The sequence below is a fragment of the Penicillium lagena genome (genome assembly GCF_028827675.1).
Source record: "Penicillium lagena strain IBT 129212 chromosome Unknown utg000002l_segment0_segment0, whole genome shotgun sequence".
In the NCBI taxonomy this organism is placed as follows: Eukaryota; Fungi; Ascomycota; class Eurotiomycetes; order Eurotiales; family Aspergillaceae; genus Penicillium; species Penicillium lagena.
Genome location: NW_026623223.1, coordinates 2,464,485 through 2,488,554, shown reverse-complemented (window position 1 = coordinate 2,488,554; position 24,070 = coordinate 2,464,485). Strand labels below are relative to the sequence as shown.

At 53.5% G+C, this 24,070-nt stretch overlaps 11 protein-coding genes across 11 annotated transcripts; 6 read left to right on the top strand and 5 right to left on the bottom strand.

The window, feature by feature from the left end:
* Positions 1 to 322: 322 nt before the first annotated feature.
* On the bottom strand, positions 323 to 1,820 carry cds1 (phosphatidate cytidylyltransferase; the record flags this gene model as incomplete). The annotated part of the gene is made up of 4 exons (XM_056975705.1): positions 323 to 358; positions 409 to 1,199; positions 1,248 to 1,611; positions 1,668 to 1,820. The coding sequence occupies 4 exons, from the start codon at positions 1,818 to 1,820 to the stop codon at positions 323 to 325; spliced, it is 1,344 nt and encodes a 447-aa protein (XP_056835661.1).
* Positions 1,821 to 1,925: 105 nt separating this feature from the next.
* On the top strand, positions 1,926 to 4,294 carry N7510_003778 (uncharacterized protein; the record flags this gene model as incomplete). Its single annotated transcript, XM_056975704.1, has 2 exons — positions 1,926 to 2,453; positions 2,507 to 4,294. 2 exons carry the CDS (start codon positions 1,926 to 1,928, stop codon positions 4,292 to 4,294), a joined length of 2,316 nt encoding a protein of 771 aa, XP_056835660.1.
* Positions 4,295 to 4,659: 365 nt separating this feature from the next.
* On the top strand, positions 4,660 to 6,458 carry N7510_003777 (mitochondrial 37S ribosomal protein uS4m; the record flags this gene model as incomplete). The annotated part of the gene is made up of 4 exons (XM_056975703.1): positions 4,660 to 4,834; positions 4,896 to 5,041; positions 5,110 to 5,544; positions 5,595 to 6,458. The coding sequence occupies 4 exons, from the start codon at positions 4,660 to 4,662 to the stop codon at positions 6,456 to 6,458; spliced, it is 1,620 nt and encodes a 539-aa protein (XP_056835659.1).
* An 882-nt stretch (positions 6,459 to 7,340) lies between these two features.
* On the top strand, positions 7,341 to 8,069 carry N7510_003776 (EGFR-like transmembrane domain-containing protein; the record flags this gene model as incomplete). The annotated part of the gene is made up of 1 exon (XM_056975702.1): positions 7,341 to 8,069. One exon carries the CDS (start codon positions 7,341 to 7,343, stop codon positions 8,067 to 8,069), a length of 729 nt encoding a protein of 242 aa, XP_056835658.1.
* Positions 8,070 to 8,370: 301 nt separating this feature from the next.
* Positions 8,371 to 10,936, top strand: N7510_003775 (uncharacterized protein; the record flags this gene model as incomplete). Its single annotated transcript, XM_056975701.1, has 4 exons — positions 8,371 to 8,904; positions 8,959 to 9,108; positions 9,304 to 10,612; positions 10,704 to 10,936. The coding sequence occupies 4 exons, from the start codon at positions 8,371 to 8,373 to the stop codon at positions 10,934 to 10,936; spliced, it is 2,226 nt and encodes a 741-aa protein (XP_056835657.1).
* A 172-nt stretch (positions 10,937 to 11,108) lies between these two features.
* On the bottom strand, positions 11,109 to 12,245 carry N7510_003774 (uncharacterized protein; the record flags this gene model as incomplete). The annotated part of the gene is made up of 4 exons (XM_056975700.1): positions 11,109 to 11,336; positions 11,395 to 11,463; positions 11,512 to 11,805; positions 11,859 to 12,245. 4 exons carry the CDS (start codon positions 12,243 to 12,245, stop codon positions 11,109 to 11,111), a joined length of 978 nt encoding a protein of 325 aa, XP_056835656.1.
* Positions 12,246 to 13,074: 829 nt separating this feature from the next.
* On the top strand, positions 13,075 to 14,715 carry N7510_003773 (uncharacterized protein; the record flags this gene model as incomplete). The annotated part of the gene is made up of 1 exon (XM_056975699.1): positions 13,075 to 14,715. One exon carries the CDS (start codon positions 13,075 to 13,077, stop codon positions 14,713 to 14,715), a length of 1,641 nt encoding a protein of 546 aa, XP_056835655.1.
* A 401-nt stretch (positions 14,716 to 15,116) lies between these two features.
* On the bottom strand, positions 15,117 to 16,523 carry N7510_003772 (pyruvate dehydrogenase (acetyl-transferring) subunit E1 alpha; the record flags this gene model as incomplete). Its single annotated transcript, XM_056975698.1, has 4 exons — positions 15,117 to 15,622; positions 15,687 to 16,141; positions 16,194 to 16,327; positions 16,404 to 16,523. The coding sequence occupies 4 exons, from the start codon at positions 16,521 to 16,523 to the stop codon at positions 15,117 to 15,119; spliced, it is 1,215 nt and encodes a 404-aa protein (XP_056835654.1).
* A 251-nt stretch (positions 16,524 to 16,774) lies between these two features.
* N7510_003771 (uncharacterized protein) lies at positions 16,775 to 16,981 on the bottom strand (the record flags this gene model as incomplete). The annotated part of the gene is made up of 1 exon (XM_056975697.1): positions 16,775 to 16,981. The coding sequence occupies one exon, from the start codon at positions 16,979 to 16,981 to the stop codon at positions 16,775 to 16,777; it is 207 nt and encodes a 68-aa protein (XP_056835653.1).
* Positions 16,982 to 18,414: 1,433 nt separating this feature from the next.
* On the top strand, positions 18,415 to 22,037 carry N7510_003770 (VWA and PH domain-containing RING finger protein; the record flags this gene model as incomplete). Its single annotated transcript, XM_056975696.1, has 3 exons — positions 18,415 to 18,526; positions 18,713 to 19,198; positions 19,270 to 22,037. 3 exons carry the CDS (start codon positions 18,415 to 18,417, stop codon positions 22,035 to 22,037), a joined length of 3,366 nt encoding a protein of 1,121 aa, XP_056835652.1.
* Positions 22,038 to 22,776: 739 nt separating this feature from the next.
* N7510_003769 (class I SAM-dependent methyltransferase) lies at positions 22,777 to 23,866 on the bottom strand (the record flags this gene model as incomplete). The annotated part of the gene is made up of 5 exons (XM_056975695.1): positions 22,777 to 23,056; positions 23,129 to 23,273; positions 23,333 to 23,537; positions 23,653 to 23,743; positions 23,802 to 23,866. 5 exons carry the CDS (start codon positions 23,864 to 23,866, stop codon positions 22,777 to 22,779), a joined length of 786 nt encoding a protein of 261 aa, XP_056835651.1.
* Between the last annotated feature and the right edge of the window lie 204 nt (positions 23,867 to 24,070).

The following is a 24,070-nucleotide window of genomic DNA, read 5'->3' as shown; positions in this document are numbered from 1 at the left end:
TATTTCTCAGAGATTAGGATTGATTTCGTGTTGAAAGACGGGTAGATGATGTAGCCAGGTGCATCTGGGATAACGCCAATGTAATGTCCAAGGACGACCCAGAGGAGCAAGGAGGACGGTAGACGGAGAGGGAAAATCGACACGGCGAAGAAATAACCACCAGGAGGATATTGCGAGTTGCGAGGCTAGGAGCGAAGCACGGGGTAAAAACTCGTCCTCGTGACGGATCACGGATCATGAAGTGAACAAAAACGTAATTAGAAGAAAGGAAAGTCATGACTTTGTTCTTTTGGTGGGGAGAGGTGCGCAAAGAAGCGTGTCATTAGCGTTTGAGTTCGGTGGCGAGGCATTCCAATGCCTGTAACGATCAGTAAATGTGAGATGAAGTAAAAGTCGGAAGATACATACCGATTCCGATACTGCGCCCTGATTGTACAGGTACTTGCCTAGGCCGCGCACGACCTCGAGCTGCTGGTCAACAGTCAGGCCGTTGATAGCGGTCTCAATGATGTCTCCAACGCTAGCCTTGTAAACGGCAATGAAGCTGTGGTAGTACATAAACGAGAAGAAACCCATGATGAACTGGCAGTCCATGCGGTCGGTGATACCGCCGTGGCCGGGAATCGACTCGCCAAAATCCTTGATCTTGAACGAACGCTTCAGGCCAGACGCGAAGAATCCACCAAACGGAGCGATGAGCGAAGCAAACGTGGCAAAGCTCAGGATGTGGAACTGCATCGGCTCGACGTAAATGGTCTTGTCCAGGCCAATCCATTCAAGCGAGTAGGGCTGCGGAGTGAAGACCGGGTTCGGGATGCACTCCAGGCCGGTCAAAACGTTCGATCCCAGATCATTGACTGGGCAGATGAAGTACTTGTACCGCATCAGCATGTTGGTCATGAAATAACCGAAAATAATGGTGCAGATCCACGCGCCAATGAACCCTTCGACCGTCTTTTTAGGGGAGAGTTGAATGAGCTGCGTGCGTCCAAAGGTGATGCCGCAGATGTAGGCGAAAATGTCGTTGGTAATAACCAGAGACGCCGGAAGGAAGAACCAGATCATGCCCTCGAAGATGTTGTTCATGACAAAGTGCGCCTGAACAACGATCAGGTACAGCGCCATATGCGTCCAGGCAAACTGAGTGAACTGGAATCGGTAGTGTCCCTTCTGCAGTGATCCGACGAAAAATACGAAGCCTAACAAAGTTTAGCACGAAAACAACGTCCGGCGTCCACCTCACTCACCCATGACGTATAGAATGAAGCTGATGAAGCGATGATGTGTTGCCAGCGGTAGCAGCACTTTGTCCACCAACAAGATATGCTTGAAATAATAGATGACGCTCTCTCCGTACAGGAAATACATGGTCGTGGCGAGGAAGTACCAGTTCAAGGACTTGGTGAAGCGGAGGTTCTTTTCTTTGCTGGGGATGTTGGCGATGGCAATAACCTCCTTGAAGGAGACGATCTGCACGGCGGTAATTAGGACGATAATGTAGATATGACCGGAAAACAGCGCGATGAAGAATCCCGCAATCATCACGAAGGTCCATATTGTCCGGGTGATGAAGGTCTGTTTCTTCTTCTCGTATTCGGACAGCGCGGGTTTCTAATTCCCAAGGGTAGGTTAACTCAAATTCAGTGTGCCCAGAAGTTTCCACTGACCTCTTCTTCGGGGATCGTAGATTGCTTCGAGACACTGCCATTTCTGCCGCCGGGGCTGGCAGGCTCCGAGGGTGCATCGCTGATGTCGGACGACACGCTTAGGCGCCGCTCACCGTTTCGGTGTTGGAACCGGACATTGCGGCGCATGGACATGATGGCAAAACCGAAAAGGACAGGGGAAGAGAAAAAAGAGAAATGGGGGAAGAGGAGAAAACCAACTTGGTTGGGGGGAAAAAGAGTGGAGAGAGAGAGAATCAGATGAGCTCAGCTCATGTGAGTGAACAACTGGTGGACGGACGGACTGACTACGGGCCCGAAAGCGGTCAGCGCGCCAAACAATCCATAATCCATAACTCTTCCACACTTCCTCTACTGAATCAAGATCGATTGATTCTTGTTCTCTCATGGCTCAAGGGCATGGACGACGACGATGACTACTTCTCCGACGACTTCGACTCCCTGCCGCCGGGCACCCTGTACCAGCTGGAGCAGAGTGCCTACCAGGCCACCCAGGCCCAGCGTCAACCCAATTCGACGACCTTGAAGCCCCCTCCACCCCTACACACGGGGTTAACGAACGAATATGGAACGTTGGAAGTGGGTGAGCTGGGGGCAGAAGTGTACGATAATGTCGCTGCTGTTCCTCCGGGTGGTGCCGTCGCAGCAGACGCCGGTAGGTGGGCGACCAGTGGTACCATGGAGGGTATCATGGAGGACGCAATGGAGCTGGATGATAAATCAGGCGATATGCTTGCCCACGGGGAGCTCAATGCGCGTCTACAACAGGTGGGAATCCCGAGTGAAAGACTTCTAGACACGAGTGCTAAACTCCTCTGCAGCTGGCCCAGGAACGAGACCAGATGAAGCGCGATTTAGAAGAAGCCAAAAGACAGGCAGAAACAAAAGCAGGAGAGATATCGATTATCCGTTCCAAGCAGGCGAAAATGGTTCAGGAATACGACCGACAATTGGCGTTGCTCAGGAAGTCCATGACCGAGGAGGCAGCCAAGCACAAGCGAGAGGTAGATGCGGCCATGACAGAAGGGAGAATGCTGGCCACAGAGAATATGTTCCTTCAACATGATCTTGTCGACGAGACCTATCAACTCAGGAACCACAAGGCGAAGCACAAGGCCGAGGAGAAGGTACCGCCTGTAACCCCCAAGAAGTCGCGGGTGCTTCCGTTCCGCGATGGATTTGATGATGAGGAGATAACAATGGTATCACCGAGCAAGTCCGCACGGTCTAAACGAGCTACGCCATCGGTTCCTGGGAAGCGCAAACGACAGGCCAGTCAGGACAGTCCGACGCCCCTGCAATTGATTTCCGCGGACGAGCCTATGATGATCGATGCCCCCGCCGATATCCCTGAGAAGGTAGCCGAAGAACGCCAGTCTGCCGAAGCAGGACGTTTCAACCAGCGACTCGCTAAACGGCTCTTGAATCACCGCATGCTCCCCGGCCAGGAGACCGACATCGAGGCAATGGCTAAAATGGCGTTCCCCGCTGAGCCGAAACGACCCATGTCCAGCATCTTCTTGGACGACATGGCCCGTTTAGATACAGGCAACTACGTGGTAGAATACGCGCAGTCGATTACCAATCTATGGCGGCAGGCGATCAAAGAGCGGTTCTACATGCCTGTGCCCCGATTTGTGGCCATCGCTCGATTTATTCTCATGATGGATGAGACGCCCCTTCAAGAGTTGATCACCCCTCTCGTGGGGGTCTTACAAGATTCCGTCGAGGTGAATGCCGTGCCTCGATTCCGATACTCCCCAGCTGCAGCGCGGGAAAGGGCGCGCACGCTGCGCCAGACTCCTCAATTAGACCTGCAACCACAAGTTGACTCGACGGAGGCTCTGAGCCTTCTGTACCATATTGCCTGCGAGGTTTTACACGTCAAAACTGCCCTCGAGAGCTTCTGGCGAGAGATTCGCCACACATTTATTCTCGTGATGCTACACGGGTCGCAGCCACTCAGGGACATTGTTCTCATCCTGAACCTGCTGTCGACCAGCATCCGCCCTGAATCCTTTGGCCCAATCATGTCGGATGAAGAAGGCCAGGCCGATGTGCAGAAGTGGATCGTCGACCGTCTGACATTCATGCTCAGCGAATCGACACAGCCAGATGAAGGAGTCGATCCTTACACTCCGTTTGATATCTGCGCCATGCGACTCGAGGTACTACAGCTCCTCGAGACGCTGGCCTTCAATCCAGCATTCCCAGCCCAGGAGCTCGGCAGCGCGATCATTGCCGCGCACCCCAATGCGCTGGCACGCTTGTTCCGATCGATGCACGATGAGCTAGACGCTCTCTACTCATCCCCACCGGAACAGGATTTACGTGTGGCGTTGGTCAACGGGCTGATGCGGCTGATCTTTGGGGTGATGCGGCGTCACGGGCCCATGATCAACATGCAGGAGAAGCTTGCGTGTGTGCCCGGCAGCAAGCAAAAACATCTTGTTGTGTTGACCCGGCTGGCGTTCTGTGATGGGTCCGTCCTCGAGGCTGGCATTGACGATGAGACCGTTGACATGGCGCATGAGCTGTTGGAGGAGTGGGCGAACCCCCAGGAGGCCGAGTCACTAGCAGAGGCGTTTCCCAGCTCTCGGCGAGAGTGAGAATCAGATGGCGTTTGTGGGTTTGCATTTTGGACCAGCGTTGCATTTCTCTTTGAATGATTTATGTATTCTATGTTTCAAGATACCATGACTTTGATCAATATAGAGCTTTTTAAGTGATGGAACTTGTTGGTGGTATAGCCTCACGAGTCGCGTCTAGCTAAATAAACAGAACGCACCGGGAAAACCCAGCATCGAGAACATCGGAAAGAGCATGTAGACTACGAGAACAGCACATCGTTTGCATTCTACCGACTACCGAAGTATCTACAACTTCTCTTCTCCAACATCGAGCCCCTGGCCCGAGTATTGATGAAAAGAAAGGTCCACACAGTGGATGAGAGTGCCAAAGAATACGCCTGTCAATGACCCGAAGGCCGTTGAACAAACTGTTCCGCCGCGCTGTGCAATGCAGGGACCAATCTGTGGTGGACCGCCTTCATGATCGCAGCCACCCAAACAAGGTAAGTATGAAGAAGAAAAGAAAAAAGAGGGAAAAGGGGTTGGGCGGGAAGCCCTTTTATAGGGCATGGGAAGGCGGTGAGCGCTAGCGTAAGCGAGAGCCTGTTGGTCATGTGATAAACACTGTGGCCTGATATAGAAGGCCGTGTTAACCATGTCACGTGCATGCTCCTGCGGAAGTTTTGGTGGTCCGTCTGGCACGGAACCCTCGAACCCATCGCCATTGCTCGTGTCCCCGGAGCTGCCAGCATGAGAAACAGGGCCACTACCTCCCTGAGCAGAGGGGTACGTTTCCATCCTTCTCAATTGCCAATTCCTCCCCCCCCACAAACTAACCCGTGTCCTCGTCCCAGAAAATCCGCCAGTCATGGAGCAAATACAACTTGTATAACCTCTCTCGATTCCGCAGCCCACCCACCGCCAACCGCACATTCTTCCAGCAGAAATGGTCCGCCAAGGCCATTTCCCGTGCCTACCACGGCGAACAAGTCCGCGAGGGCCAATGGAAGCGCATGTTTTCCAAGCGCATCCGCAGCGTCGTCCCCATGAACGTCGCTGACCTGGCGGCCGATGATGGGTCACTGGTGTCTTCTGGTCGAGGGTTGGGTCTGGATAATGGAGATAAAAAATCCAGGACGAATGTACGGTCTATGCCCTTTACACAGATGGCGTTCGCGCCGCTGGAGCGGAGGTTGGATGTTGCTATCTTTCGGGCTTTGTTTGCCAGCAGTGCCCGGCAGGCGAGGCAGTTCGTTATTCATGGTGCGGTGACGGTCAATGGACAAAAGGTATGGGTTGATTATCCCAACAAATAGTGAGGTTTACTGACAACAACCAGATGAGACAGCCGAGCTACCTCCTCAACCCCGGTGACCTGTTCCAGGTCGACCCCGAACGGGTCATGTATGCCACCGGTGCCCCCAAGAATAAGTTCGAGCGGCGCGAAGCTCGATTGGAGAGGAAGAAGGAAGAAGAAGGGGAAGAAGCCCCAGCGGAGGAGGGTGAGGCAAAGGAGGCCAAGCCCGAGGCGGAGGCCAAGGACGGTGAAAAGGAGAACACCCGGGAAACCCTCAAGGCATTGATGGCGCAAGCCAAAAACGTCATGTCCCATGAGGTACTCCCCGCCAAACGCAAGCAGGAGCTGCGCGGGTTCCAGAAGGCCGTGCGGCGTGTGATGTCCCGCGCCGGGTCTAGCAGCGTGCTCACAGACAGTCTGGAAAACCAGTTCTCAGAATTGACGCTTCTACTGAAGGCGAAGCGTGCCGACAAGAAAGATTCCAAGAAAGGCAGCAAGGAGCGGCGAGTCGCCAAGGACGAGGACTCCGCTGCTGCTGAGACCGCGGAGGCAGATGCGGCCCCTGGTGAGGCTCTGTCAGAGGCCTTCGAGAAGGCCACCAAGGGAGAAGAGGTCGACACGTCGGAGCTGACGGACGATGAGTTTGACGTGCTGAAGCGCGCTCTCATCCAGATGCGCGACAACCCTATCGACAACTCCAAGCCCTACGCCACACCCTGGCGTCCGCGCGACTACATGTCTGCCTTTGCCTTTATTCCTCGCTACCTCGAAGTCAACCAGAACATCTGTGCCGCCGTGTACCTGCGGCATCCAGTCGCCCGACCCGGTGCTGCTGAAGTGCCCACTCCTTTCGGCGAGACGGTCAGCACCCCTGCGTACGGTTGGTATCTGAAGAGACGGTGGTAGATCCTGTCCTGTCTTGTTTGTTTCTACAATTTGCCCCATTCCGGGTGTATTACTCCCTGTTGGATTTTTTTTTCCTGCATCTGTGTGCTCTGGGATCATGTTGACCATGGTGTTGGTTGCCTGTGTTTTTTAATTGTACTATCACCATAGCCCCGATGGAATTATTATTGTAAATGGATATATGTATTTCTCAACTACCCGTATTCAGTCCCTGCATCTCGTGCATCGGCCACATCCCACCACGGAGAAGACTCTTTCTGTTTCGGGTTTCATGCCCCGAGCCTTAACCTCCCCCACCTCGTATCAGAGAAGACCACCGAGCGTGACCATGACTGATCGGCCCATGACTTGCAGAGCCTGTCTATTAGACTACAGGACTAAATCCAATCTCAGTGCATCCTTCAACCAACAACTCTCAGCTCTTGACGGGGTCTCCGACTGCTGATTTTCCGAGGTCTGCCGATCACCTCGTATTCTACCTGCCGTGGTTGGAGACTTCGTTGCCCTGTAGAGGCACGGCGCATGAGCCAAGAGGCTCTAGACGGCCGGTCACAGCGGATGGCTTGGCTCCATTCGTGCGTTCTAATAATTGGGCCGGAGCACGAAACGGGAAGCCCCGTTTCGTTAAAGATGCATCCTCAGGGAAAGGCGTTCGCTCATAAGGCACGCGCACGCCCCCGAAAGTCAAATCGACAATAATCTCTCCTTACTGACAGTCAGTCGGTCACAATAATAGCAATGGCGCCCTCCTCTTTCTTTCTATTATTCCCACTCTTCCTGTCCTGTCTACTCTCCCCAACAACAGCATGGGTCTTTTCCTGGACCACCCCGGACGGCAGCCTCCTCACGGACCACGGCGCAGACGGACTAGCCTGCAAAGACATGAACAACCCGGCGGGAAATACGTTTGACTGGGATCCGCAGAGCGGCCACTGGTGCATATTCATGTATGGCGTTAAGGGCTGCTCCCTCAACAACACCGCAGACGCCGTCGGGTATACGTGCAAAACCTGGGGGTGGCCCAACCATAGCTCGACCAAACAGATCTACTCGTACCAGGTGCTTAACGATACCCTTGGATATGTCTCTTCGTCCATTGCTGCGGCACAGGCAACTTCGACGGACTCATCAACTGCGAGTTCGACGAACACGGCTACCAGCACGGGCGTACATGACCAGCCATCAGCGACAGCCACTCCGACGTCTAGCAGTGATAGTGAGACGGGCTCATCTGCACCAATCAATCAGAAGCAAAACGACAGTTCGTCTCTCTCCGGCGGCGCGATTGCAGGAATCGTGGTGGGCGTGCTCGCAGCGGTGATCATCGCGGGCGTCCTTTTCTTTTTCCTCTACTGGCGCCGGCGCAAATATACCAAATCCCCCCAGACAGAAAAAGATCTCGGGGCATATGCATCGCCATCATCGCCAGCACCGATGTCTGCGACGACTGACAACAAGACTGAGCTCCAGGGTTCCAGTGAGAAGGCGCTTCTCGAGAAGGATGGGTTGGAGCCGGGTCAGAAGCTGGGCGAGCTACAGGGGAGTCGGAATCATGTAATAGAGATGGAGCAGGGGACTGTACGGGCTGAGTTGGATGGGTCTCCGCGGTAATAGTTCGGGCTGTTTGGTGGTGTGTCCTAGACAGGTACTTTTACGTCGGGAACTTCCCATTGTAGGGGCCGCCGCTATTTAATATGAAGCTGAACTACCTGTTTTTCAACTAGGATCCGCCTTTTAAGGATAGATCCGCCATCACCGTGTGCTGGGGACGATCTTGCTTAGTCAGGATTCTTCATCATTGACCTAAGTTAGTGATTAACTGACTAGTTAACTAGTAGTTAGGGGTGCAGCGGCTCATCCGGCCGTACCTCTTCACCATCAGCAATCACAATATTCATCAAAACCCTTCGCCATGGCGTCCTCGGTTGATGAGGTGCCTGCAGAAGCTCCTGTCATGACTCTTGATCGTGTCGACAAGACGAGGACAAGCGCTTCAGAGAGCTCGAGCAAGCCGCCAGCCAAGCGAAATCGAATCCAGCTCAGCTGCATGCAGTGTCGCCAAGCCAAGCTGAAATGCGATCGAGAAAGGCCGTGTTCACAGTGTATCAAGAAAGGACGGGCTTCTATATGCATATTTAAGCCCCCAGTTACTCGCAAGAGACCGACGGCAAGCATGCAGAATCGATTGCAACATCTGGAAAACCTTGTCAAAGGGGCGATGGCAGGCCAGCCATCGAATGGGCATGAATATCCTGCGAGTGATTCGTATACACTCTCGTCGGATTCTGCTTCGCAGTCGCAAGGCCCTACCGACATTAGTGGGACCTCCGTTGAAACACCCATCTACAACAATGACGGCGGGCCGAACACCTCTGGTCAAGTGATTCTGAGACCGAATGAGACTACCTATGTTGGCGCAACTCACTGGGCTGCAATGCTTGATGATGTAACTTGTTACCTATTCCTGTCCACGTGATCTCTATCGGCTGATACTTTTCAGATTGAACAAGTGAAAATGTACTTCGACGAAGCCGAAGGGGAAGCTTCACTACCTGACGAGAGCGTGCAACCTGGTCTGTCTCTGTTCTCCAACCCTGAATCATTCGCTACCAAGGAGGATCTCTTGGCCGCGCTACCCGAGCGACCCATAGTGAATCGATTGATCTATCGATATTTTAACTCTAACAGCCCTGCTCTGCGTAAGTGAGTTCGATTTGTTTGCGGACTTTGGCTAAATATTATTCAGATGTCATCCATAAACCAACATTTCAAAACAACGTATGCCACCAAGGCTGACGGGAGGCTTCCCCGCCTTTAAGTACTGCAAGACTAATTTCATGTACAGTACAGAAAGTTCTGGGCCGACCCCTACGGCTCTCCGATCAGTTGGCTTGCGTTGATATACTCCATTATGGGCCTAGCAACTTTTGCAGCACTAGGAGCAGGCGAAGAAAACCCAGACCCTCGCGGAACTCCAACAGAGATGATACGAACATATCGTGGATATTGTGCACAATGCCTTATGCTCTCCAATAACGCTCAACCAGGACCTTACACTCTCGCAGCCTTCCTGATTTATATGGAGGGTGAATTGGTTCTCAGCAAAGGCGATCAACTAAACTGTTATCTGATAGTCGCTGTTGCAGTTCGTCTCGCTCTACGAATGGGCCTCCATCGAGATTCGGACAATGTCGGAGGCAACATTACGCCTTATCAGGGCGAGATGCGGCGCCGCATCTGGCATTTGCTAGTACAGATGGATTTACTCGTCAGCTTCCATAACGGCTTACCGTCAATGGTTCAAGCTATCAAAAGCGACACTCGGGTCCCACTGAACCTGCTAGACCAGGATTTTGACGAAGATACAGCTGAATTGCCACCTTCCAGGCCGGAGATCGAAATCACAGGCATGTCATATACACTTGCCAAAGGTCGAATCGCCCGAGTATTTGGCAAAGTTATCGAGCAAGCAAATCTCTTGACGCTCCCTCCCTACCATGAAGTAAGGGCGCTAGATCAGGAACTACGCCAATCCTTTGCTGCTGTGCCACCTTTTCTTCGTGTCGTACCAATGGAACTTTCGATCACCGATTCTCCTCAACTCATTATACAACGATTCAGTCTGGCGGTGCTCTTTCACAAGTCTCAATGCGTCTTGCACCGCAAGTATCTCATGAATGAAAAAGAGAATACAGAATTTTCGTATTCAAAGAAGGCCGGGATAGACTCTTCAATGGAGCTTCTATCGATCCAGTCCGAGGTTCACGATGCTGTTCAACCTGGCGGCCCTTTGTGCAAAGACCTGTGGTTTATCTCATCATTACCAATGCACGATCTCCTACTCGCCGCGACAATAGTATACTTGAGTCTCATGCATGAGAGCGAGGGGAGTGCCCTGAAGCCGGGAGATCTGCAAGATCCCAACACCAACCAGACAAAGATGATAAGAGCGCTGCAAAGATCATACAGGATATGGACAGAGACGAAAAGCATGTCGGTTGATATTAGGAAAGCCTATGATGTGCTGGGCAGTATGGTGAAACGAGTCAATTCAATCTTCCGACACCATCGTGAAGATACAGTTGTCTCTACTAGGTCGACTGAAGCTGCAGGATATAACAATGGGGAATCTATGTTGAGGCTCTCGCTGAACGGTATGTGCTCCCGCGCTTACAAGCTACATCCCTTTATCAGCAGTCAGATCCGGAAACCTAAATGCAAGAAAAGTTACTAAACAAGCTCCAGAACCAATACCATCGCCGGGAGTATCAACTGGTGTCTTCGATCTGTTGGGTGGAGGGCATTACCAAGGGTCGAATGACACCTTTGTGTCACCAGACCTCGCCATGCAGTCTGATCTTGATGCCATGCCCATGCCTATGGATCCGTTAGAGGCTTTATTTGATACGCCAACGAAATTTGATTGGGTGTGTGATATTCGAATCAAAAGCCTATGGCCAATCAAGCTAATCATTTGACAGAACGTTTTCGACAACCATGTTCGCCAACCTCCAGCAGTAAATGATCAAGCTTGGCCAGAGGTCTCTTTGCAGGATTTCAGTTTTGGGGATGATTTCAATTTCGATATCTGAACTAGCAACTAGGTATATAAAGAGGAACGCAGAGCATAGATAGGCTTTCAAAGTGCGACTACTGAAACGGCTTCGTCTCTCGCTCGCAATAATCCAAGAATATTTGCGCAGCACCACTTCCACCCTCTGCCTTGCTTTTAAGCGCGTTGGTAATATCAGCTGGGAGCTCTTCAACTCTTCCCCAAGCCATCACATATCCGCCATTATTTTTAGCACTGAGGTATGGATATAATGAAGCGTAAAGCTCGGAGTAGGCGCCGTAGACAGGAGTCTTGAACATCAATTTCTACATACAGCGTCAGTAAGCAGCAAGGAATGTATCCTTGAGGATTTTTGGGACAAACCATCCCAATTGGCGCGATAACACCCATGTTCCGTTGCAATTCAGTTCGCATCAATCCCGGATGCACAGACTACACTCGATCAGCGTGATTAGATACAAAAGCATCGCTTGGACTCACCAGACTGAGAACACCTTTGCCCTCGAAACGCTTTGCAAATTCAGCAGCCAACCACGTCCCACCAACCTTGCTGTGCATGTAATTATCGAAGCCCTTTGGCAGGATCTTTGGAGTTCCATTGCTATCGAACGACATTGCACCGGGAGGCGTGCCATGCTGCATAAGTGCTACAACAAAAATAACCCTGACGCTGAATGGAGTGCTTGAGGCAGCTGTTCGGACGAGAAGAGGTTCGAGGAGGAGCGTAAGGAGGTACGGCGCGAGACAATTAGTAGCCATTTCGAGGTCCTGACCCTGTACGATATTCTGATCAGCTAATCATCGCCATAGCATAGATGCTGACAAACCTGTTTGCTTTTGCTTCCAGTAGGTGGAATCATCACAGCCGCATTGTTGATCAGGACATCAAGCCGAGTCTCTTGTTGTAGAAATTCCTCAGCAGCAGTCTTCACTGCCCCTAGATCTGCTAGGTCGACAACCATGATTTTCAATGTCCCTTCAGCTTTTCGTCCACTTGTTTGGGCCTTGATCTTCTCGATGGCTCCCTCGCATCGTGATAATGAGCGAGCGGCAATATACACGGTTCCGCCGGCGGCATAGAGAATCTTGGCGAGTTCAAAGCCAACGCCAGACGCTGCACCAGTTACCAAAAACACTTTACCGGCTAGAGACGGTAGGTCTTTGTCGGTAAAGGTTGGAGCCGGTGGGAACATTGCTCGTAGCACGGAAGGCATGATATGTTCGAGTCGGCTCAGACCGAAGTTCGATCAGTCAAAGAATTATGTTATTCTGCAAGTCCGTATGGGAATAATTAGGAGATGAAAACGAGGAGAGTTTCCAAGAGCCAGAACCATTTTTTATATCTAATTTATTCCAACGGACATAACGTTTCTCTTAGACACTCATGTGCCTCAACGGACATAATAACGTCTTAGGTAATCAGACGTTATGAGTACGAGGAGCTAAATCCGATCGGAAAAATAATGGATTAATGGTTCCTCCTAAGCCATATCACGTGTCTCAAATGGCAAATATGGAGGTGTCGATACACAAGATCCTGCTATTCTCCACGCACAGCCCTGACAGGCATTCACACATAAATAGGGGTAATTTAGATAGCTCTAGGATCAGACATTTCGTGACCTCCGATTCGACATCATTGGCTGCATGTGGTCCTAGTTTAAATCAGAATTCTCGGTTCCGACATCGTACACTATGTGAACAGTAAAGAGAATGAAAATAGTTCAGATACAATTAAGTTCATGCATGATTTATTTCTTACCCAATTTCCAGAAATCACATAATTAGGGCTATATATTTATCTATTATTATAATCCATGAAGCCCTCGATAAGTAACTTATACTGGGTGTATAAATCAACGTGACCGCCCGGTGAAAATTACTGCCGCAAACTGCAAACTTCCCAGTTTTCATTTCCCGCTATCAATCAAACAATACAATCAATAATCAGTCACGGAGCACTTATCTTCGCCGATAAACAAACTGGACGGCTCCAATCCTCAGAGCTAGGAGCTCTGCTCTGCTACCTGGTGTAGCATGTCCATGTTCCCCTGGGGCAGCAACTCCCTGCCCACCCACCACCGTCAAGGTCCAACCTCCCCCTCCACTGCCGCCTACCACCAAATGCCGCAGATGCGCCAACCCATATCGCGCTCACAGGCACGACCACAAAACTACCAGACTTCTCCTACATCGCATAACCTATCAACCCTCACGTCAGGCCCACATTCCGTGTCAGTGGTAGTAACGAACAGACCGTTGACGACACCGACCAACGCATCGAAAAGCGCAGACGGGCAAGCGGACGAGGGACCAAACGGGAGCAATATCACCCCCCAACGAAGCGTGGGAGGCGTCGTCTCCGAACGAGACCTGTTTTTCGTGCCGATGGCCGGTAGTGGCTCGAACACCACTTCAAACCCGGGGAGTAGTGGGTATTTCATGTCCGGAACCGGGAACACCAAAGCCCGAGGAACGAAACGCACCCGCGTAAGCGACATGGACATGGGCATAAACATGGCTATGAACGGCGACGCCGACGATGGCGAAGCCGACATCGACGGCGGTAACGGCGATACGCCGCGCAAACACGGCAAGCGGCTAACAACACGCGAAGAAGTCTCCCTGTTCGAGATCTGCAACCGCCACGCCGAGAACTTCGGCCACCGCAGCAACCTGTGCAACTGGTGGAAGACCGTTACAGCGGAGTTCACGCGCGCCCACGGGCATCCGTACTCGTGGCACTCTGTGCGGCGCAAGGTCGAGCTGGTCTCGAAGCAGCGCCTTAAGTTTCTGGACGATCAGCGCGCTCGCGGGGGCGCGGCGACGGTGACCGAGGACCTCTCGAATCCACAGTGGCGCGCTGCGATTGATGCGTGGATTCCTACCTGGCAGCGCTGGGAGGAGGCCGAGGCGCGGCGGATTGAGAAACGCGATTCGAGGAGTAGTCGCAAGCGGATGGACAAGGATGTTCACCATCATCATCACCAGCATCACCAGCAGCAGCACGCTTGGGATCCGTGGGCTGCGGCGGGGGCTACGGAGATTGACGGGAACCCGTCTACGTCCTCGCCGAGTGAGTTGCCGACAACGGATGCCTCGCTTCCTGTTGCTGCGGGTTCAGCGTCTTCTTCTGCGAGCGATGCTCCCCTTCTCCCCGCCGACGCCGTTGTTCCTGTTCCAGCTGCAGCTTCACACCCGCTCCTACCACCATCTTCCACACAGGTCTCTACGGTGAAACTCCCCCCAGGCTTCGAAACAATGTTCTCCAACATGCCATCGACCCAGTCCCCCGCTCCATTCACAACCACTTCACCCATGCAACCCGATAATCGCATGGTCGCATCTCTCTTCCAAGCACTAGACAAGCTAAACAAACATCTCGACGCCGCGTCCATGACCGCCGACGGCGCAGGACGCCGTCCTTCCTCGTCATCCGTCATTTCGGCGCTGGTATCCGCCTCCGAAGCCGCAGTTCAGAACTCCGCATCGACTGCCCAACGCACGTCTCTGCAACATGCCTCGTCGATTGACGTCGAAGCCGTTAAGACGGAACTGCGGCAGGAGATGCAGGCTGAGTTGCGCATCGCGATGGAACGGAATGCTGCCATAGAGGAGAAGCTGGATTCATTGCAGCGGACGCAGGAGGTTATTCTTAATATGCTGAGACAGGATGATGCTTGATTTTTCTCATTTTCTTTCTTCTTGTTTTTCTTTTGCTCTCGCTTGTGACGATCGAGCTGCATTCGATGCACGTTTTATGATCTTGATACCCACATTTTTCCATTAATAGCGGGCGTTTGGGATTATTAGGTTTGGTTAGGATGCAAGGGGAATTATTTCATACTTGATTTTATATTTGACACCGCAATCTTGCTTTGACACATTGGTGGCTCCTTAGAAGTATATCCAAATTCCAAAAGACGATGAGAATTGCAATCTACTCTAACCAAAATGAAATGGGAAACCAAAGGGACAAAAGAAATAACTCATCGGAGGCTAAATTACAGAATAGTGATAGATAGGAACAGGAGTACATCCGGTTCTCACATGCTCTCCTCCCCCTGAAGAGAGAAATCCCCCCCCTAATAGTAGAAGGTCTCGTCGACGGTACGACCACGCATCCAGCGCGGCTCGGAGCCACGGACGTAGATGTCCTCAAAGAGGATGCGCGAGGTGTTGTCGGGGGCGGCCATGGCCTCCGCGGCAGCGACCTCCTCGTCGACGTGCGAGCGGGCCGACTTGTCGATGGACTTGAGCTCCTCCTCGGAGGTAACGCCCCACTCGAGCATCTTCTGCTTCAGGCCAGCGATCGGGTCGTTGGTGCTGCGCATGCGCTGGATCTCCTCACGGCTGCGGTAGGTCGTGCCCGGGTCGGACATCGAGTGGCCGCCGTAGCGGTAGGTCACGTACTCGAAGACCAGGGGGCCCTTGCCGGACACGGCGTAGTCCTTGCCGTACTGCACGGCGGCCTTGGTGGCGAGAACGTCCATGCCGTTCACCTTCAGGCCCGGAATGTACTGGCCGCGCTTGTAGTACTCGGTCAGAGCAGAGGAGCGCGACGCGGAGGTACCCATGCCGTACTTGTTGTCTGCAAAAAGAAAAGAAAAAGGGTTAGTCAAAAACGCTGTGCCGCATTCGCTCGGTAAACATACTCTCGCAGCCGAACAGAGCCGGCAGGTTCCACAGCTTAGCCATGTTGAAGGCCTCGAACACCTGGCCCTGGTTGGAGGCACCGTCACCGTACAGGATAATGCTGGTGTTGGGCTGCTCATTGTACTGCTGAGCAAAAGCCAGACCGGCGCCGACGGGCACCTGAGCACCGACAATACCGTTGCCGCCGTAGAAGTTCTCGGCGAACATGTGCATAGAGCCACCCTTGCCGTACGCGATACCCTCACGGCGGCCGAGCAGCTCGCCGATGATGGAGCGGACGGTGCCGCCGCGCATCAGGGCGAAGCCGTGGCAACGGTAGGCGGTGATGACCTTGTCGGCGCGGTTGATGGCGTGCTCAATGCCGACGGCGACAGCTTCCTGGCCGGTCGACAGGTGGCAGAAACCCCGGATCTTCTTCTCCTTGTACAGGCGGTCGGCGGCCATTTCCATGCGTCTGCACCAATTGGTTAGGACTGTTGTGACGCGCAATTGGTCTCGTCGCCTACCTAATTGACACCATGTCGTAGTACATCTGCTTCAGCTCCTTCTTGGTCGTCTCCAGCGTGTAGGGAGGCGGGTCGAGCTCGTAGGTCTCGAAGCTCTCGTCGGAGAGACGGACGGTGAACGGCTTGTCATCCTCCTGTCGCGCAATTGGTGTTAGCCGGGTGTCCGGCGGGTTCCCTAGTTTTCCGACACGGGGATTTCTCTCAACGAACCTGGGGGATATTCTCGGCGTGCGACGAGGCGGCGTCGGTGGTGACGGAGCGGCGGGCAAGGGGAGCAAAGGCCGAACGCCGCAGAGGCGCTGCCTGACGAGCGACCGAGCGGAAGAACATGGTGGATGTGTTATGAGGATGAGAACAAAAAGTTGGCTGGAAGGAGCTTTTTCCGTTGGGAACGAATCTTTCCCAGGGGCTTATGTCAGCGTTTTCCGTTCGGGGGCGGCCGGTGTAGGGGAGTGCAAACAGGGCAAACTGCGGTGCAGACCCGGAGGTGGCCTATCTACTTCCTCCTTGTCCTGCTCTTTAACAGTGCGGTACTTTGGTCGCATCAAACCGGAGGGGGACAGCAGTTGACAGGTGATAGGTCACAATGCACCACTGGATCCATCGTCCCGTGCCAGGAGTATGGTGTATCGCGACTCCTGAGCATACATGGTGAGGTCGAGATTCACCGTGTATCTGCTATCCAAGCATGGTTGCAAACGGACCTGAAACACGGACAAGATACTGATCAACCCGTCGGAGCCAGACCCGGCCCGCCATGGGGAGTCTGGACTGTTGAAGTACCGCATGCCAGCAGTGATCTATCATACACGTCCGGATCCCGTCATGTTTCTCGGATTGTGTCGTCTGAGCCCTGGCAGAGACGTTGCGAGGGAACCACTGAATTGGCTATCCTGAAACACCCCGGAGCTCTAGACCACACGCCTGAAACCGTTACGAAAGCCTCCACGAGCCAAAACAAAAGTCCCGAGCCGCAGCTCTAGACCTCTCGCAGACCATGCACCCCACACGCCTAGGGTGCCAGCATCTCGGACAGAGTAGAACTGACCGTGACGCCAGCAACATAGGCAGATTAAACTTATCTACGCACCCACTACCCATTTCGTACCCGTAGTAGGACATGCAGGCTCTCCCCCCAGCCTCGAATTCCACATGGAGTTCCTGATTAGTGGAGGATGGAATGCCTGAAACACCGGCTTTGGACAACTCTAGCTTTCAACGGCGCCGATCATGTTGCTCAGTCGAATTCCCTTGGCAGGGGACCGCCTGGATTCTCCGACGATTGGTCGAATCACATCATCTGGGAGAAATCAATGACTAACTAGTCGGATTGCAACTACTGCACGTTCCATGCGAACGGCGTAGATAGTGATGTGCAAGGAAGGTAATTTCTCCTAGCCCCGTGTGGAGAAGGATTGACATCAATAGTGTCTGTCTGTCGCCAGTGCGGCCACCCAAAGGAGGGCTATTCTGATTGCCATGGCCATCCGCCACCACCGCCCTGGAGCCCGCTCAGGCGTACCGAGTGCAGCAGGAAAAGAAAGTGGCAACGAGGGATGACGTCGGGACCGGACCTTTGGACGAGATGGTGCTCGGCAACGCGTCCATGGCCCGGCCCCGATGATTTTTCCCCGGAGCTGGACCATCCCTCAGGTCAACCGTCTCCTGACAGAAAACGGTTCGGTTCGATCGGAGGGTCGAGCCTAGATGCACCCAATGACAGCCATCCTGGCCCGGCGGAACCAGACAACACCAGGTGCAGAATCTTGGACCATGTACCTGTACCGACGGAATCCATGGATGCCCATAACCAATGCCCCGACCCGGGCGCGTGGGAGCAGGGAACCGCCCATGTGCGTGGCCTGGTGTGTGTACCAGGAGGGTTGCATCCTTCAGCGAGCAGGATTGCCCTGAATCACTCTGGCCCCATTTTGGAAAGGGGCCAGAGTGAAGATGGATGGATAGAGAGACCAGACAGGTTCCGTAGTTAGTTCATCCTAGTCGTGCGGTGCATAGGGACTATTACGGTTCAGGGGAGCCCGGGGAGCCGTGGCGGTTGGGTGTGGACCCGATCGTTTTTCTCCGATGCTGAGTGAATTCCTCTTGTAGTTAGTTTGGTCTCCTTTCCCTTTTACGCTCTCACACGCTCTCGCCTTCTCTCCTTCTCTCTTCCCCTTCACCCTTCCCATTTCGGCCAAGGGAGCACCATCACCTCCCGTCCATGTGGAAATCGCGATCCACGCCCAGGGATTCCAAGTCGGGGAGCGATTCGAACCGCCTTGAATTCGGCTTTCTGGGGCGTTCACGGAAGAAGTCGCCCGCTCCGCCCAATAGTAAGTTTTCGCACTTGGTGAGACGTGTTCGAGGGGTTCTCGATGCCTCAAAACTGCCCGCGTTCCACACCCGCGCCCCCTGAATCATCCCACACTGGGTGCTACTCCCGCCGCCCAGCATCTTTTGTTCTGCTTCTTCTGGCCCCCTGTTCCCCCGCATAGGCTGACGAGGTGGGTGACGTACAGGGTTTCAATCGCAGCCAGAGCAGTCCCCGTCTCGCTCAACGCTCCGTTCTTTTCGCTCGTTCTCCCGCGGCCCCGACCGACCTGACAGTGCGCTCTCCCACCAGTCTCGAGCGCCGTCCACGCTCGCGGGCTCCGTTCACACGGCCTACCGGGATCCCAGCTGGCATCCCAATCCTAGTAGTCACTCCAACCGATCTCGGGTCTCCTTCAACTCCAGGACCGGCGGGCCCATGACAGGCCCTATGGAGGTCGACCGCAGCCGCACGCGGCGAGAACGAACTTTTATCGGCAGCGAGTGCGCCGTCTGCGAAGAACCCCTAGAGCATACTCTGCGGGGCGAGCGCGTGCTCCAATTCTCCTGCAGCCATGTCTCCCACGAAGCCTGCTTCTACGAGTACATTCGCGAATTCGAATCGCAGTTCTGTCCAACATGCAGTGCACCGCTAGGCCTGGACACGAGCCGTGGTGGAAATGTTCTGGATATCGGTATGTTCACATTCCTTTCCCCGCACCCCGGAGAGACAAGAAGGCAGGTCCCTGACCACACCCCCTTGCAGAGAAAATCAGCAGCATCGTTCGCTCGGTGACCATGAGCGATGCCGCTACCACGCGCAGTGGTGTCACCACCCCAACCGCCTGGGATCAGCAGAGCAACCGCCAGGCACCCAGCGAGGCCGCCAGTCGCTACCCTCAAAGCTATAATCGACGTGACAGTCGCGACACCAGCAACCAGCGTGAGCGCGTGGAACGCTTGACGGCACCGAGCTCGCATCACCGCAACCCACATTCGCGCAATGGCAGCACCACAACCGGATCCGGGGAGTATCCCGAAACTGCACACACAGGCGGCGGCCGGCGCCATGACTACGACGTGCAGGCGATGGAGTCGCATTTGAGTCCTCGCCCGGGTACATCGAAGAACCCGATTCCCGCGCCGACGGTGACGATCCGGAGCGAATTCCCTACCCTGACGCGTTCGCGCCAACAGCAATCGCTCACTTGCTTGGTGACGGTGGAGGTTCCTGCGGGCAATTGGCGCCCGGACGCAGAAGACTTGCGCTCGGCTGGTCCGTCGCAGCTGGACGAACCGTGGTCGGCGCGATTTCCGCCTAGTGTGGACATCCGCTCGCCCCCCTTCGAGCCGGGAGAGAACATGAATGAGATTGCGGAGGAATTGCGGAATCGCGTGGACAACTGGCACGGCCTGGAGTTCGGGCGGTTTGGCAAGCTTCGCCTCCACGGACAAATGCGCGTCGGCAAGGACCGGGAGTCTTGGCAGGAGCTGGAGTGCTATCTGTTCGCAGAGATGCTCATCTGTGTCAAGGAAAAGAAGATCGTGGACCAGAGTCAGTACGAAGACCCAGCCTCCTCCAAACGAAAGCCCACGCGATGCACTCTCAAGGGCTCTATCCTCATAAAAAAGCACCTCAAATCCATCGACACCTCATCCGAGGAGCCGATTCTCTCCTTGAATCTTTCCGTCACGGAATTGCCCTGCTTCTATCTTCGATTCAAGAACCGCACTCAACTTGATCTGTGGCGCCGTGCCCTTATGGACCTTAACCCCGTGGAGAACTACCCGCGCAATAACGAATACGATTATGAAAACGGGGAGGAGGATGACTACCGAAGTGGACATGACCGTGTGCAGCGCCAGGCGTCGCTCAACTCGTCTTATGGTGCCGGCAAATCGACCGCCACCGGCATCACTGACTACACCAATCTTGGTGTAGAGGCCACGCCAATCAATTCCATCCACATTCCTCTCGACCTTGTCGTGGTTATTCCCGTATCATCGTCCATGCAAGGGCTCAAGATTACTTTACTCCGCGATTCTCTCCGGTTCCTGGTGCAGAGTCTGGGTCCCCGGGACCGAATGGGCCTGGTGACCTTTGGCTCCAGCGGCGGCGGTGTGCCTCTGGTTGGCATGACCACAAAGTCATGGAATGGATGGAACAAGATTCTGAACTCCATCCGGCCGGTGGGACAGAAGAGCCTCCGCGCCGATGTCGTTGAGGGTGCCAACGTGGCCATGGATCTTTTGATGCAGCGGAAGTTTAACAACCCGGTCTCGACTATCCTCTTGATCAGCGACTCGTCCACCTCGGACCCAGAGAGCGTGGACTTTGTGGTGTCGCGCGCCGAAGCTGCCAAGGTGAGCATCCACTCGTTCGGTCTGGGTCTCACCCACAAGCCCGATACGATGATCGAGCTCTCCACCCGCACCAAGGGTTCCTACGTCTATGTCAAGGACTGGATGATGCTTCGGGAATGTGTTGCTGGATGCTTGGGTGCTATGCAAACAACCTCACACCAAAACGTCAAACTGAAGCTGCGGTTACCAGAGGGCTCGCCCGCCAAGTTTGTCAAGATTAGTGGTGCTCTCCACACTACCAAGCGCGCCACCGGAAAGGACGCCGAGGCCGCTCTGGGAGATCTCCGTTTCGGTGACAAGCGTGATGTTCTGGTCCAGCTGGTCATTCAACCCGACAATGCCACGCAGGATAACATGCCTCAAGATCCGTGGGAGAGCCTGGTGTCTGGGCTGGAAGCCCTCGGTGGCGGTCCAGACGGAGACGAACAGCGCGTTCTGAGCGTCGAGGAAGTGCCATTGATCCAAGCCGACCTTACTTATGGAGATCTTCTGCGCGAAGGCCACCTCACCCATTCTCCGCGGCCATCCCTCCTAGCCATCACCATGCTCCCGGCCAACCCGAAGGCCAAGAGCCAGCGCCCGCCCACTCCCCCGATCCCTCCCCACCCCTCGATCGTGCAGCGCCGCATGGAGATGCTCACTTCCGACATGCTAACTCGCTCCCTGACCCTCGTCTCGCGAGGGCAGCACGACCGCGCACAGCACCTCCTCAACGAAACCCGGAGCATCCTCAAGGGTCTGGGCAAGGGCGGCCTCCCACCTCTACCACCAGGCGCTTCGCGGCCCTCGGGCAACAGTGACCCCGGCACGGGCGTCGACAACTCCTCCGCCTCGTCACCCAAGTCCTCCACCTTCGCCGAGAGCCAGGCCTCGGCCGCCTCCGACGCAAACACCATTACCCCCGCGTCCTCCATGGATGCCGAGACCATGACTGCGCTGAACGCAGACCTGGAATCGGCTCTCGAGTGGATCAACCACCCCGCCGTGTTCAGCCGCGACTCACGCAAAGCCGTCCTGCAAAGCATCGGCGTCATCTCCTCGCAGCGCGCTTATACCTACCGCACCCCGTCAGAGGCGCATTGGGCTCAGCGCGTCGCTGGTGTGCGCAAACTGACCGATCGCTCCAAGGAGTGGCGTGAAACTGGAGATGATGCGTTGACTGAGGAGTAGAATTTCGGTCAACTCTAAACGTCTGGTTTCGATCCCCTTTTCCCATTTCGTTGTGAATTAATCTCTGTTTTCTTTCGGGCTTTCTTATCTCTGTGTCACTTGTCTCTGTCTCGCATACAACACTCCCCTAGTTCCCATTTCTCTTACCCTGGTTGAGTCGGTTGAGTGTGGCCTGCTGTGCTGTGCTGTGCTTTTCTTCTCTTCGCGGTTCGAAAACTCCCTTATGATACCACCTTTTCCCATTTCCCGTTTCCTTTTTGTTCAAATGTCCATCCATCCCCAACCGTGGAACTCTGCAGCATGAATGTCCCCAGTGAAGCTCCCCGTTCCTTCTCTGGTCTGATATGTTTCCTGTTCTGTTCTGTATATTTCGTTTTTTCCCCTGGCATATGATCTATGTGTGCGTGTGCCTGTCTTGTTGCAGTATACCACTCCGTTTTCTTTCTCGCTTTCCTTCGGTTAATGTAACTGCGTGTCATGTCTATCTGATGGGCTCTTATTTTTTGATGAATGGTGCGCGGGTGTCGGAAATAAGCTTGATTTTACGATGAACCGCCGTCCTTGTTCTTTTCTCTTTGATTGTGTGTGGTCTGGAAATATCGTGATGATTTACTCTCTGTCTCCTAGTCTGTCTTGTTTATAGCCATTATCTTTTGCCTAAAGTATTGAAATATTTTGAACACTTTGTTTCTAAGGCTTGTATTATTCTCTCTTGTAGATCATTGCGGAGACTGCTCAATCAAGCTTTTCTTCCAACCACGACGTAAACATCGAAGCAATAATAGCAAGGAATGTTGTGCAAGTCGCTTAGCATAGCCTTCCTCAGGCCCATAATTTGGTCCATGGATTGTATTTCATCCAACTTTTGCATTTGGAAAGCAGTAGCCAGAACGTGCTGGATTCCAACAACGACTGTGAAATTGAGGTCTTCCCGAGCCCCTGGGTCGTCAAGAGTATAGATCCGCTCTTCACAACATTTCAGTCCACTTTTCCGGAAAATGCCATGAAGAGCAGCAATACTAAAGAGGAGTTAGTCCCTCTGATTAGCCTCCCACGATTATTTTCCCTAGCAAGAGAGTAGTCGAGCTTACTTTGGTGTTTTCCCAAGCGAAATCAGAGTCCTTCGGAATAAGTCGAGTCCATATCGTGCATTAGTAGCTCGTTTTCCGATAGGCTCCCCTTTGACTACACACTCATGTGCGGCACAGTCGGTCCATTGTAGATGACCTCCGGGCTCTTTTCAAATAACAGGTTAGATTTTGGATCAATAAGAGCTGAGGTAGGAGACTTCATACTGAGAAGCGTCATCAAATTTCGCACGGCAGGTTCCCACTCGTCCGAGGACAAAGCCACCACCATAACTCTAACATTGACAACGTCATATTTTCCCAGATACTCATCCGGGAATGGCTCCAGGAGGTTTTGCTGATGGAAGGTAATATTTTCCGGTAAAGCATTCTTGCAGGGAAACATGGCGTCTGAGAGATCAAACCCATCAAGCTGACAAGTATTTGGAAGGACAGCTGCGAGCTCACGTAGCCATATTCTTGGTGAAAAGTGTCAGAGGTTTTTTTCTAGCTGATGGAACTGTTACTAACCCAGTCCCTGTGCCAACATCTGCAATGCGCATATGATCCTGTTGTTTGATGATTGGATGAAGTAGATAACCAATATTGGCCTGCCAGGCTTTATATTGCATGTCCAGCCTAATTTGTTTCATGTTAACAGATTACTGGGGAGTAACATTGCTCTTTAGGTCTTCACCTTTCGCGTTCGGCCATGTTTCTGACTAGCAAATATTCACCGCGGGATTGGACTTGGTTAGACATTTTCAAATGTAGAATGGATTAAGATCTGGAAAGGTTCGATCAGACAGACTCTGTGTCGGAGCCCCAGGCGCGGAATTGGCTCTTTTTGAGGGCGAAGAATACAGATGCTTTATGTAAATAAGTTTTGGAGCGAGAAAAGGAGGAAGGCGACTAATATAACGGATAATGGAACTAATCCTCCCATTCAGGCCCCCCACGTATGCT